We start from the raw sequence: 13,621 nt of genomic DNA, 5'->3' as shown, positions 1-13,621 counted from the left end.
GAATTTCAATGTTTACACCGAATTCATTTTCTATCAAAAAATAAATAAATAAATCCTATTGGTCTTACCACTGGTAAGAGAACTAACAAAGTCCTGAGCAGCTGGAGAAAATATACAGAAGGACCATTTCATGCTTCTTTTGACTCTCTTAGCATACCATTTTTATCTGGAGAGAAGATCACAGATCACCACAGCCAGTGTCAGGATCATCTTAAAGAAGGGACATCTACAGACTGAGTTTCATTTTCCCTTCTTTATTTGCAATATCATACATTAGGTATAAATGGCAACATAGATTGCTTGGAAAAGCATAGATTATGTCAAGACAACAAAGGCAGGACTAACATACAATGCTACAAAATACAACAGTTTACATGGTTTATTTATAGGTTATGGATCGATATTATAGGAACAGAGATAGTGCTTTGGGATCAATTCAGGACCTTTCTATTTGAGAGACAGAAAGAGTGCAAAATAAGGCATTCTGTTGATTCTGTCCTCTAAATGCAATAAAACAATCTTCAACTCAATGGATGTCAATAAAACAGGTGGACTACAAAGCAAAAAGACAACAAAATGATGCACAATACCAGACACATAAAGAACAACAAAGAAATAGTGTGATGAAATGAGGAACAAAATTCTTCCTTTCATCTTCTACAACCACATAACTCAAAGTACAGGAACACATATTGATTTATGATTAATGCAGAAAAGGTAATTACATTGTTTTTATAATTTGGGTGTCAAAAATGATTAAGAATTCATTATAATTGTCAAGAGTTGACTAAAGGAGCAGATATATTTGACAGTTCACCCAAAAATGTAAATTCTGTAACCTTCGTGCCATTCTAAACCGGTATGACTTACTTAAAAGAAGATGTTCTGAAATGTTTTTTTTTTTTTTTTATTCAATGCAAGTCAATGGTTACCAACAATCTTCAAATTTCTTCTTCGCATCAGAAAGAAAGTCATGCAGATTTTGAATATCAGAAGGGTGAGTAAATAATGAGACGATTTTTTTATTTTTGGGTGAACTATCCCTTCAAGGCAAACACCAGAGGCAAAGAAACAAGCAAGAATATTAGCAGTTTGTTCATTCATTTGAATTAATTGTATTCAATCATTCATTCAGCAGCACAGGAATAGTAAGGAGTAGGTAAGGCATATAGATCAAGAGGACACTCAAAGCATGCCAAGTTAAACCTGTTTTTTTTTTTTTTTTTTTTTTTTTTTTAACTTTCTTTACAACAGCCAAGATACACAGAGCAAGAGATGCAATACTTCCATCCCAGGAGCAGTAACAGCATTCAGTTAACAGTACAGCTACATGAGACTAGTGCACACAATACTGGATTGAATACTGGCCATCATTGTTGTGGCTATGCAGTTAGTGCAACACTCCTCTCGCTGGGTTCAGCATGGCACTGATGCGAAGCAGGGTTTTGGAGAGGCAAGAAAATAAAGAAAGCAGGGAGTTTGCATAAGAGTTGAATAAAGATAATTTAGCACTGAAGGCTTTCTAGAGCAAGATCAACATCTTATTAAATCCACAGAAATAAAAGAGAAGCCAAAAAGTGAGCATATATATATATATATATATATATATATATATATATATATATTGAAGAGTTCAGATGCAAAAGCCTCTAAATGCCATTTGAAATTTTCTTCTTTAATGATGATTTTTATCAATCTTGTATATATAAGTTTAGTAATTTCACTTAAATAACAATAAATAGGTAATTATCATTGCCATTTAAGTGAAATCACTGAACTTAAATATACAAACTTGATAAAAATCATCATTCTAATAGAAAATTTCAAATGGCATTTAGAGGCTTTTGCATCTGAACTCTTCATATATATATATATATATATATATAGAAAGAAAGAAAGAAAGAAAGAAAGAAAGAAAGAACAAAAAAATAAATAAACCTGGCAAGTGTTAGAACAAAACTGACACCATGTGGTTTAAAAATCTAACCAAGCGGATTTTCCCATCTGAGAAATGTATCTAATTCCAAAATTTACAAAAGTAAAAGATGGGAAGCAGGACAAACTACACCACAAACTACAATAAAGACATTTAAATAATTAAAATGATGTTCAGATTTTACAATATTAACTATGTTAAAAGAGAAAAAAACATATTTTATATGCATCTGCCTCGTTTATTCTACATGCTGTAATACTTTTATAATCTCAAATTTAATCTTCCATTGATAGCATAACATTCTTCATAAATGCACATGATTATTTCAAGTGGATCCTTTCTGTACCCAAACATGCAAGCATAGACAAGTTATCAGACCATAGTAAGATGATAGCAGCCAATCAGCTAAAACTTTAAAACCATGGAATCCAATCAGGTCACAGATAACAGCCAAAAGCAGTGTTTTTGTTTTTGACAAAATGTAGTCGGAAAATCAAATGTGTAAAACACATTAGTAAATGATTTCATTATGCAAAGTACATGGTCATTTCCATGTCATGTTACAATGTTTTGAGCAGTACGCACCAATGATAACAACAATTGCACAAATAACCACCTGAATATTAGCATTATATCAGCTGTGTGATGACATGGTTACAAAATTACACATTTAAAAGGGACAATGATCACAAAAGTGGACTATGAAAGTTACTAAAACATGTAAACCAGCTGATAATTGTACTTGTTTTATGTTAAAGCAAATTCACTTTCATTCAATTCTCTTCAGTTGTAAATTTGCCCAAATGACGTACCTCTGTAATGTAATGACATTTAGTTGGTATAAAAATGTTCTTATATTGTTTAAATGGACTGTATTAAGTATTAGCAAAAAGTTAAAGCAGCAGGAGGAGAAAAATGTCAATGATGTTATAATACAAGTTGTGTTAAATCTAAACAATGGTGTAAAGGTAATTCTGTTGGTACAGCAGAAATGACCATTTACGAAATCAATATTTACTTGTATGCTGATTTATCATTTGTATGCTGTCTTTCTCAATTTTGCACATGACTGAAACAAAATACCACACGCACACACACACAAACACACTTACTTTTCTCATGTTCCTAGGATGTAGTAGATAGTAGAAATACTATGGCAAAAGGAGGATATTTTAAAACACTTGGTGTATTAAAGGGTTAACAAAGTTATACCTTTTTAGTTTGACATTTTATATGGGTACTGTGAAAGAAAGCCATGTTTATGAACCGACATTAAATAATTATTTTAATTAATATTAAATATATTTTTTAAAAATCATAAAACCTGAAATGTTTCATAAACATTGCATCCAACTAAAGCTCTGTTGGCTTGTGCATTGCAGCAATTCTTGGCACGCTTTTTACCATAAAATAAACAAAACGTTGTTAAACTGTTTTCACACCTGAAATATGGCAAATTCAAGACTGAGAGATATTTGATTTAAACATTTACAGTAATGACACTTCCAACGAGAAAACACTGAAGACTCCAAAAAGAGAGTACTGAAACTGACACCAGAAGTACTTCTTCAAATAGATTAAGATAAATTGGTATAGTGCTAAGGGGAAGACAGTAACCCCATCGGCTTTGGCGATTACCTTTGGAAAACCTGAATGGGAGGATGGGAAGAATGTTTTAGGAAGCACACAACTCTGAATCTGTAATGAGACTTGGGGCATGTGGTGAAATCATTCTGTCAGCCACCAGTGCTTTGAGATAAGATGGCCTGCTAGACTTCTTCTAAAAACCGATCTGCACAAAAGTCAGACAGTCAAGTTTGTGATGTAAACAGCCCTTCCCGTGTTATTCAGTCTTTTTCTTTTTTTTTTTTAAATCTCTAAAACTATTTTTAATCATTAAGGTAAACTCCTCGACTGGCCTAAATCGAAATGATGCAAACCATGGGAAAATGATTTGCTAGGTTTTTAAACAGAAAAAGACAGGACATGCTTTGAGATAATTGTGGTTTTGGTTTAACGTTAGTTACAGTATAGATAAAATGGTAAAAGGTAAGGGCAGAGATTTGGGGTAGTTGGTAGATTCACATTCACTCCCTCTTTTTCCTGTTTTATTCACTGTTAATGAGGGAGGGATGGATGAATTGAGGGTTGACAAAGGAAAATCCATCGAATTCTGCCTGGTCGATGTTGGCGATGACCAGCTCGTCAGGAGGGGTCAGTTGTGGCTGTGTGCGAGTGAAGAACTTGTCAAAGTTCTCTGCCCCCTTTCCACACTATAAAACAAACAAACAAAAAAAGAGGTAGTAAGTGAGAAAAAGATTACAGAAAAGAAAATAATATTTTTGACACAGTTTATTGTAACACTGTGTCCTAACTACACGCGCCGCGACACGCGATAAAAGGTATCTTTTCCATGTTAATCAGAGTTTTTGTCCTAACCAGACGCGACGGCGACACGCGAAATTTCTAATTTAGAAACGGTTCCTATTTCTGCGACGTCGCGGCTGACGGAATGAAGAAATTACACTGGTTATGAGTACACATCATTTATTTTTAGTTAAAAATAGGTCACTGTGCCACAAGCGATAACGGATAATTCACCTCAGATTTTGAAAGCATGTAATATAGTGTTCAAAATGAATTCTATGCAAACATACGACTGTACTTCATAACAAAATTAGTCAATGAGTATATTTTGTTAATGTTTTGATTTTTAATAATGTTATTTCTTGATTTGATTATGTCCTTACCCATATTCAATGCGAGTGCGGGCCAACAGTGCGCTTTCACAGAGAGACTCTGCTAAAAACCATAGGCTCACACGCTGTTCTGAATGTTCGGCATCTCACAGTCGCGTCGCGTCTCGTGTGGACAGACACACTTGCTGTCGCTGGAATTTTATCGCGTCGTGTGTAGTTAGGACACGGTGTAATACTATATGTAGTTTTAATGGTCTCACAGTCCCAGAAGATGCACTGTATATAATTTGACACAATTGGCAGAAGTCATAAGTTTGTAAAATAGATTTTGTATGGTAGATAAAAAACATGGTTATTAGTTCAAACTATTTTATCTTCAGTTTTAATTCTAAATGTAAGGGCTTTTCAGTGGTTAGTTTGTAGGAAAAGTGTTTACATTCTTTGTAGAAAATATGGGATTTTGATGACTATTCATACGTCTGTTCCCAATTACTTCATGTCCAATGCACAGATTAACACTCCTCAGATTTCAGATTATATGCCCTAGTTCCTCTTCATTGGGATTATGCAATTGGTTCTACTAGTTTGCACAGCTGTAGAAGCCAAACACACTGACACCTGAAAGTAGCTTCTGACATGAACACTCTGCTTTAATTTGATAAAACTAGAGTAAAAAACAAAATGCAACGTGAGACTTCATGCATTCATTTGTTATAATCTTATATGTGACAAAACAACATTGTAATCACCAAAGGCTCATTAGTTCTCATTTTCTATTTTCCATGATAGGCTTATGAATACTTTTGCACCTCAGAGCATCTTGACAAATTAACTAAACCATTGTAAGTAGGATGTATATCAATATCCGACACTCAATCTATCATTTAGTAGACTTCTTTAACCTCCATATAATGTGTATAAAAAGGTACCAAGGGATCATTTATAATAACCCTATTATTATGACGAATCAATGATTCAAGGTTCCATATAAATGATATATACGTACATATGTGGGATATTGGGTGTGCACTTTTCAGCCGGTTCATGTTAGCTTTCACAAATTGTTTCAATACAAGAACAACAGCCAACAATTCCTTGTATGGCGTCACTTAATTTTTAAATGAAGGCTGTCAATTTAATGCAATAAAGTATTACAATGAACTACTAAAAAAATATATATATATATAGAAATTTGTTGCATTTAAATAGATTGCTCACTCAAAATGTTTAATTCTGTTATCATTTGCTCACCCTCATGTCATTCCAAACCCATAAGACTTTGGTTGATCTTTGAAACACAAATTAAGACATTTTTAATGAAATCTGTCTCTCCACTTGCGTAGAAACATCCTACATTCGATTTTATGATAATTTCTTAAGAGAGATGTGTACGCAAGGTTATTTTTTTGTGCATGCGTTCGTTCACGAATCACATGTACACAATAAAAAGTGTGTACGACTTTCTTTCAGGTGTGAAATCTATAAATCACAAATTAAACTGTGCGCAGCTGGATAGTTTCAGATATCCGCCTTGTAAACGCCCCCACATTAATGTCATTAACATATAAAAGAGCACCAGTCAACGTCCAAATACCTGGAGTACTCTTGACTCTCAGCCACAATGAAAAGTGTGTACACTTGCTTAGAACCTGACATGGCGCTAAGCACTTTTCCACATCATAAAACGTTTTTATAAATATGAATGTTGGAGTGGATTTTAGTGTATGTACACTCTACCAAAGTTAAAATCTATTTTATAAATGAGGCCCCAGAAAACCTAAACCTACATGATCCAAAAAGGTAAGACGAAATCAATACGAATCTAGAGGTGAAATTTTGATTGCTTTATATGATGAACAGTATAGAGCACATGTGTGTGCGTGTGATGCATGAGAACCAGTGAAGTTTGTTCTAGCTTGTCATGCCTGCACACGTATCTGTTTACCATATTTGATGCTCTCTATGTGTGTTAATATGTGAATAAAAGCCTCTCTTTTATTGAGAGGCTTTTGAAGATTAGCCAATGGCTGATGGGTTTGGAATGACATGAGAGTGAAATGTTGACAGAATTTTCAATTTTGGGTGAACTATTTCTTTAATCGTGCCTATGTATGTAAAGGAAAAAAAAGAAAGAAAAGAGTTTCCTTTTGTAAAGCTGTCAGATTCTATAAGACATGCAGCTCAAGATGTGTCTTAAAATAGAAGACACCCCTCCCCCCTTCTCATTGTATGACATATTTGAAAGGAGAGATGAATGGTGACTCAAGCACTGAGCACATAAATTCCTGTGTCATGCTCTCTTCTGAGGCAGATTTTACCATTGTTTATGGATGATGAAAAACTGAGGAGGAATTTGGTTGTGTTCTTACAAGCTCTTAAACACACTAACAAACATAGGCACACACATAATCACACACATACAGAGACCAGTATTTCGACACAGAGGTCCATGTAGGACACTCCCTACGTCAGCAGTGGAAGTAATGATTGGTTAAATGTTTGAAATGGTAGCTGTGGTGAATTAAGCCTGTTTAACCCCCACCATTAGTGTGAAAGGGACACGGGGTCTGTATCTGGCCTACTTTTGGCTTTCAGGATGTACTAACGGGACGTTAGGCAACTTTCAAAAATTAACAAACAAAAAAATATATATTAAAAGTGAAGGGTGATGTTTATAACACACACATAAAACATAAGACACACACACTCAAGACAAACACACACACAGACACAGAGACACACTCAAGACAAACTAACCCCTCTCTTCTTTTCTGTTTCACCCATGGGATGTGACAGAATGCCCTATTCAGTGATATATGTATGGGTGAGAATGTGTGCTTGTGTAAGTGTAACCACTACAATGTGACCCACTTTAGAAGTCATATATGTTTGCAGACTGCTTTTGCAGCCCATCCCTCTCCCGCTCCCCCCCACCCTCCTCTCTCTCGCTCATTCCACAGACACATACACACAAACAGTACAATGGACAGCTTAATTTAAAGCTATTTAATATGACAAATGGCTCTATCTCTATCCTTTTAGTATCTTGGAAAGCTATTATCCTTTCCTGCACAGTCACTGTCTCAGAAAAGCAATTCATGATAAAAACAGTCTCGAGTTACAACTGTAACCCTTGTTCCCTGCGAAGACACTGTGTCGGAAACAACATTTTGGGGAACGCCCTAAGCAGAACATGTCTGAAATATGAATGAAACTAATCCAATCCTGATTGCTGCAGCGTCATGACGTAGCATGTGATGGCATACACTGAAGCTACAAAAGGGATGCCAGCACACAACAGAGTTAGCTTCTGCGAAGAAGCAAGTCACTCCCAGGCAGGGGGAGACGTGGCACAGTGTCTTGTTCCCTCATTCCCCTTCGAGGGAACTTGCACTGGGTCGGTAACAACACTTTGGGGAACGAATACCCACTATGCAACAATGAACCCCACCAGTTCTAGTGTGAAGCTGTCACAGGCAAAACTTAGGGCGAGAACACCCGTGCAGAAGGGATGTCCAGACTATAAAACCTTGTAAATGTATGAGGGGTGGTCCATTCAGCAGCATCACAAACTTCCTGGACAGAGGGCCCAACGAGGAGGGCTCTAGAGGACGCCATGCCTCTGGTTGAGTGAGCCCTCACAGCCAAAGGTCAAGGCAGATTGTGCACCTGATAGGCCAAAGAAATAGCCTGAACTATCCAGTTGCTGATGGTTTAGGCCCATTCTTGGGTGACCCTAAACACACCAACTGGTCTGACTTTCTTGAGAAGACCTGTAAACATAAATATTGAGAGCTATGGCAGGAAAGAGTAGATAAAGTCTCTCATCTTCCATCGTCTTGTGAGGTGTAGGAAGAAAAGCCTGCAGGACCGCTGGCCGTGCCGTGATGGAAGGCACCTTCGGCACATAGCCAGTCATGGGATGCAAGACAGCATTAATCCTTCCAGGAGCAAACTCCAGGCACTCCAGGAGATATAAAGAGGGCCTAAAGATCTTTTACACTTTTAAGAAAAGTGATGGCTAAGAGAAAAGCTACCTTGAGTGAACGATTCTTTGCCTCAGCCGAATCTTGAAACCCCTTCGAGAACCACTGGCAGATACCATGTGGAGACTCTGGTTCGAGTCGGAGGTCTCATTCCTCCTAGCCTCATGGAGGAAATTGTACGACCAGCTGATGTTTTCCCAACTGCCCATCATCCAGAGGAGTGTGGAAAGCCACGTACACCTTGAGTGTAGACGGGGTAAGACCAGCAGAGAAGCGGACCTGGAGCAACTCCAGCACTGAAGCCACCGGGCAGTTAACTGGGCACACACCATACTCTCTACAGCAAGCGGTGAAAATAATCCACTTTAAGCCATACAATTTCCCTATGGATGGAACTCTGGAGCAATGGAGCTTCTAGGTACTGTGCCCGCTCAGGACTCACACCCACAGTTTCAACAGCTCTGGATGAGGGTGGAATATTGAGCCCTCTGCCTGTAAAAGCAGGTTCCTCCTTATCTCCCATGGAGGAGAGAACAGGAGCAATACTATGTCTGACAACCATACTCGGGCCGGGCACAATGGGGCTTATAGGAGTAGACTGACCACGTTGTGATAGACCCTCTCAGTAAGAGCTTTCTTAATTTTTTTTCAGCATATCAATCAGAATAGCATTAATAAATACATAACTCAAAAAAGTATAGACCTGCATAGATTGTCTTACCACTTTAGGTTTAAATGGAGGCTGCACTTCTCTGTTTTCCAGGCGTTCCCAGTCAATCCGACGGAAGAAAGCATGTTCCCTAATATCTCTCTCCCCCTCTTGGCTGCAGCCTAGGCGCTTTGAAGGGTGTTTTGACATCAGCTGCAACACAAGACAAAACAAAATATAATCATTACTGACCTCAAAGCGACATAATTATAAAAATGATCAAACAACAAATAAATAAATAACTATGAATAAATAACTATATAATAACTAAAGATGAGTCAAACGTGTTTATTTAACATCTTGTATTCCAGCAATTGGTTAATGGTTAAGTAATCTTGGTAGTTTTATTAGCCCATTAACTGTCCTTTGTCCTTGTTAAATAGAATTTAAATAATACATGTAAATTGCATGTATGTAAATATGCAGAAAAGCTGAGCTTTATTGTCAATAAATTACACTTAAATTCAAAGATCAACTTTGACCAGCTTTGAGAAAATAAGCCAGTATCAGTTCATAATAGCGTTTCAAATTATTGTACTGGAATATTTTTGGACCTCTGGCCCATTTAGATGCATATGTACACAATATTTAACACCAAAGAATGTTGGAGAGATGGGGTAGTTGGGTACCATTAGATTCAGTTTACCAGTTCAACTATTCTAATAAGCAAAAAGGACTTACGATACAAATGTGATGTGTTTTTTGTTTTGTTTTTGCTGAAGTAAGATTGTTGAACTTTTTTCTCCTCTATTCTATTCTTTTGCAATGCAGAATGGCAGCACAGATGAACTTATGGTGTGAAAGGACCTTACATTAGCCAAAAATAACTTTTTTGTTGATAAAAAAAAAAAAAAAAAAAAAACTAAAAACAAAGGAAGCCCAGCCCAATTGAAAAAATAAATAAATAAATAATAATAATAATGCAAAAGAAACGCAACCCATTACTTTCCATAAAAAGTAACTACAGTAAGTATTGCAGTACTACTTAGTTACTTTTTTTGTTTTGGTAGTAACTATAACGATCAGGTTGTGTAAACGTACGGAGATGAGAATAAACAGGCAGTCTTTAATAATCCACACAGGTTAAACACAAACAGACACACAAACATAACTGAACTGACAGGATAATGAGATGATTGATTAGTGCACAGCTGAAACTAAAGAGAGTCCATGCCAACAAACTAATTAAGGAAAAACGGTACTGTCTGAAAACAAGAGTCTGTGGTGTGAGAGTGTGACAGTGCATAATATTGTAATGCATTACTTATAAAAGTAACTTTCCTCAATACTGGACCGATGCAATGGACGTCACATACTTTGGCAAGTCCAGTAGTTATTTGGCTCTAAAAGGCAAAAATTTTAACAGCTTGCTAACAAAAATAAAAGTTTTCATGATTTATTATTACAGTATTATTATTTTTATTATAAATGACTTAAATTTGCCAGCAAAATACATTTCAGGTAAGTTCATAAATCACTACCCAGTCATGGGCACTTCTAGGTCAGCTTTTGACAGCCACTATGTATCCATTAGTATGTTGCACAGCTTATATGAAAACAGATTATAAAAGTGAGTGTGTGATGACGCAGATCATCAGTTGTGTTCATCGCAGATCATCAACTCTTTCTCTACCTAACAGGATATTCAGGTAACACTTTACTTGAAGGGGTGTGCATAAGACTGACATGACACCTTCATAATCATGACATTTTTCATGAATATGAAGGAGGTTTCATGCATGTTTATGACAACTGTCATTAAGTGTCATTCGCTCAATTATGACATTTTTTTTATGGAAATATGACATTGTTTGAGATGTCTAGGTAATGACACCTTGACATAAACCAATACATCATAACCCATAATCAGTGTCTTTGTAAAGGCCAACTAGACATTACCAAGACAACATAAATTGTCATAAATATGTCATAAACTTGACATAGGTGATTAATTATCAAACTTAAAGGTTCTATTAAGCGATGCTGGGCCAAAACATTTTTTGTCACATACATCAAACGTCTCCTCACTATCGGCTAGCTGCCTGTCCCCTAAACACACTGTAAAAAAACGCGGTCTCTGTAGACACCACAGGCTCCACAAACGGCAACAAAAACAATCATGTCTTACCCGGACCACGAAACCTAACAAACAGTGTTCCAGCCAATCACTGGCAAGAAGTATTTGAGGGTGGGTCTGGGGGGTTAGTGCGCGTGCACATGAAGGGTGTGTGTGTGAAGGAGAGCAGCGAAGCATCAGAGGGAAGTTTGAAAAATGACCGACACACGACCAAAGAGACGTCGTTCTGAAGAACAAATTAAAAAGAAGAAGGAGTCGGATAAAGAACGTGCGAAGTTCCGAATTTACATCGGTAGCAAAGCTTTTGAACGATGGCGAGAACTCCGGCGGCAGAAGGGCTTCCAGTCCGACATTCAGGTTGCTCTGTTTTTGCTGGACAGGTGGGTAACATTAAATAGTTTTTTTTTCTTCTAAATTGACGCTTATGTTCGCCAAACCCACACAAGGATATAATTAGCTAGAACTATGCACGTTCACAATTATTTCAGGAAGCACGGAAGGGAGGGGGAGGAGATGAGATGCGGAGGAGGGAGGGTCTAGCTCCGATTTGTTTGAAAATATTCAAACGTCAACACCCAGGATCGCTTTGAGAACCTTTAACATTACATTAATCTGTCCCGTGGTTGGTTTTGACATTGGCTGTCAACCAACCACATGACAGATTAAAGAGCACCTATCATGGATTTATGAAAATGACTGTTCATGTAGAGTGGACTATACACTCTAAAAAATGCTGGGTTGTTTTAACCCAACTTTGGGTCAAATATGGACTAACCCAGCCATTGGGTTAAATTTTTACATTACATTTTTAACCCAACATTTCGGGTTTGTCCATATTTGACCCAAAATTGGGTTAAAACAACCCAGCATTTTTTAGAGTGTAGGTCTAAGGGAATGAAAACATCCTGCAAAGATTTATATCTGAAATTGCACCATATATAAAGTTATTGTCTTTCAAAAGTGAGTCGACTCTGAGTCTATGAAATGAATTGTTTTTGAAACGAGTCATTAGCTGTTTCGTAGTGACGTAGATACGAAACATTAGCTCATTGGCCGCTCCCAACAACTGCGTGCGCAGACGGGAGTGTAAACTTGAAGTCTAGAACACAATACTTCAGCTGAATAGGATCATGTCGAGAAGACGCTGTGTTTTACATTGCAAAAATAGTTCAGCCACTTGTTTTCATTGTCCAGGGACGAGCACTTGAAGAATCAGTGGTTAGAGTTCATATTTGCAACGATACTACAACAGTATAGCCCGAACCTTGTGTTCTCATCATTTTAACGACGAATCATTCAAAAACATAAATGAATTCAAATGTGGATTCGCAAGCCGGTTGTTCCCGAGGAGGGCTCAGCATCCAGTGTATATGGATCAGGTTCGTCCTCCTCCGAATCACTGTAAGTATTATTAATAATGTTTGCTGTTATGTTTTCTGTAACATGCACAATATAGTTATATTCTGTTGTGTGTGTTTTGTAAATTGGTCCTAAAATTAGGACTGACATGCCAATTATTTTTAAGAATTCTCCTAAATCGGCAAGTTAAGAGCTACTTTAGCTTAAAAATCTTTTGTGAATATAGCTTCTGACAAGGTCAAATAGTTCAAGTTTTAGTTTTTAGTCAGATAGTTGCATCCAATAACAACAGACTGCATTCATGACAAATGAACCCTGAAACCTGATAAGACATTATTAAAAATGAAACCAGGGGTTCATGTGTTTTTTTTTTATCTAAATTGGATCAGTTCCTGCAGTGAATTTATGATGGGCTTTAAGCAGAAGCAATTAATAATAAGTGATTAAAAGATGTGATGACAAAACAATACAATACAATTTCCTATTCTATACATTTCAGGGATTTACACTCAATGTAATTTAAGATATTCTGAAATCAAATGTTATATTTCTGTCAAAATAATCTTCTGATCTTCATGATTCATAGGAACCTAATGACCTGATTTTTTGAATTTCTGGTATCTTCCTCAGAGATATATCCTCCATATTTGTTTGATATATAGCTCTTGTCAGGTATGAAATGAGCTTATAAGCCTGTGCTTTCTGGCCTCAGCCAAATATATCCATCATTCTGGGGACGCAAAGTATGTAACTCTTAAAGAGCATCTATTATGCAAAATCCACTTTTATATTGTGTTTGGACATAAATGTGTTGGCCACTGACTGACAGTCCTGCATTATTATCGTTTCCGCCTT

At 36.7% G+C, this 13,621-nt stretch overlaps 1 protein-coding gene across 1 annotated transcript in view; it reads right to left on the bottom strand.

The window, feature by feature from the left end:
- Window positions 1-234: 234 nt before the first annotated feature.
- prkcaa (protein kinase C, alpha, a) overlaps window positions 235-13,621 on the bottom strand; it is a 163,027-nt gene continuing 149,640 nt past the window's right edge. The window contains exons 16-17 of the mRNA XM_039655426.2: window positions 9,343-9,483; window positions 235-4,209 (exon numbers count right to left, since the gene is read on the bottom strand). Coding sequence (XP_039511360.2) covers window positions 4,045-4,209; window positions 9,343-9,483 — 306 coding nt within the window. The 3' untranslated portion in view covers window positions 235-4,044. The remainder of the gene's footprint in view (window positions 4,210-9,342; window positions 9,484-13,621) is intronic.

Source organism: Pimephales promelas, chromosome 8, assembly GCF_988280905.1.
Source record: "Pimephales promelas chromosome 8, fPimPro1.hap1.1, whole genome shotgun sequence".
Lineage (NCBI taxonomy): Eukaryota > Metazoa > Chordata > Actinopteri > Cypriniformes > Leuciscidae > Pimephales > Pimephales promelas.
The sequence above is the reverse complement of the archived record's forward strand: the minus strand, read 5'-3'. Positions and strand labels throughout refer to the sequence as shown.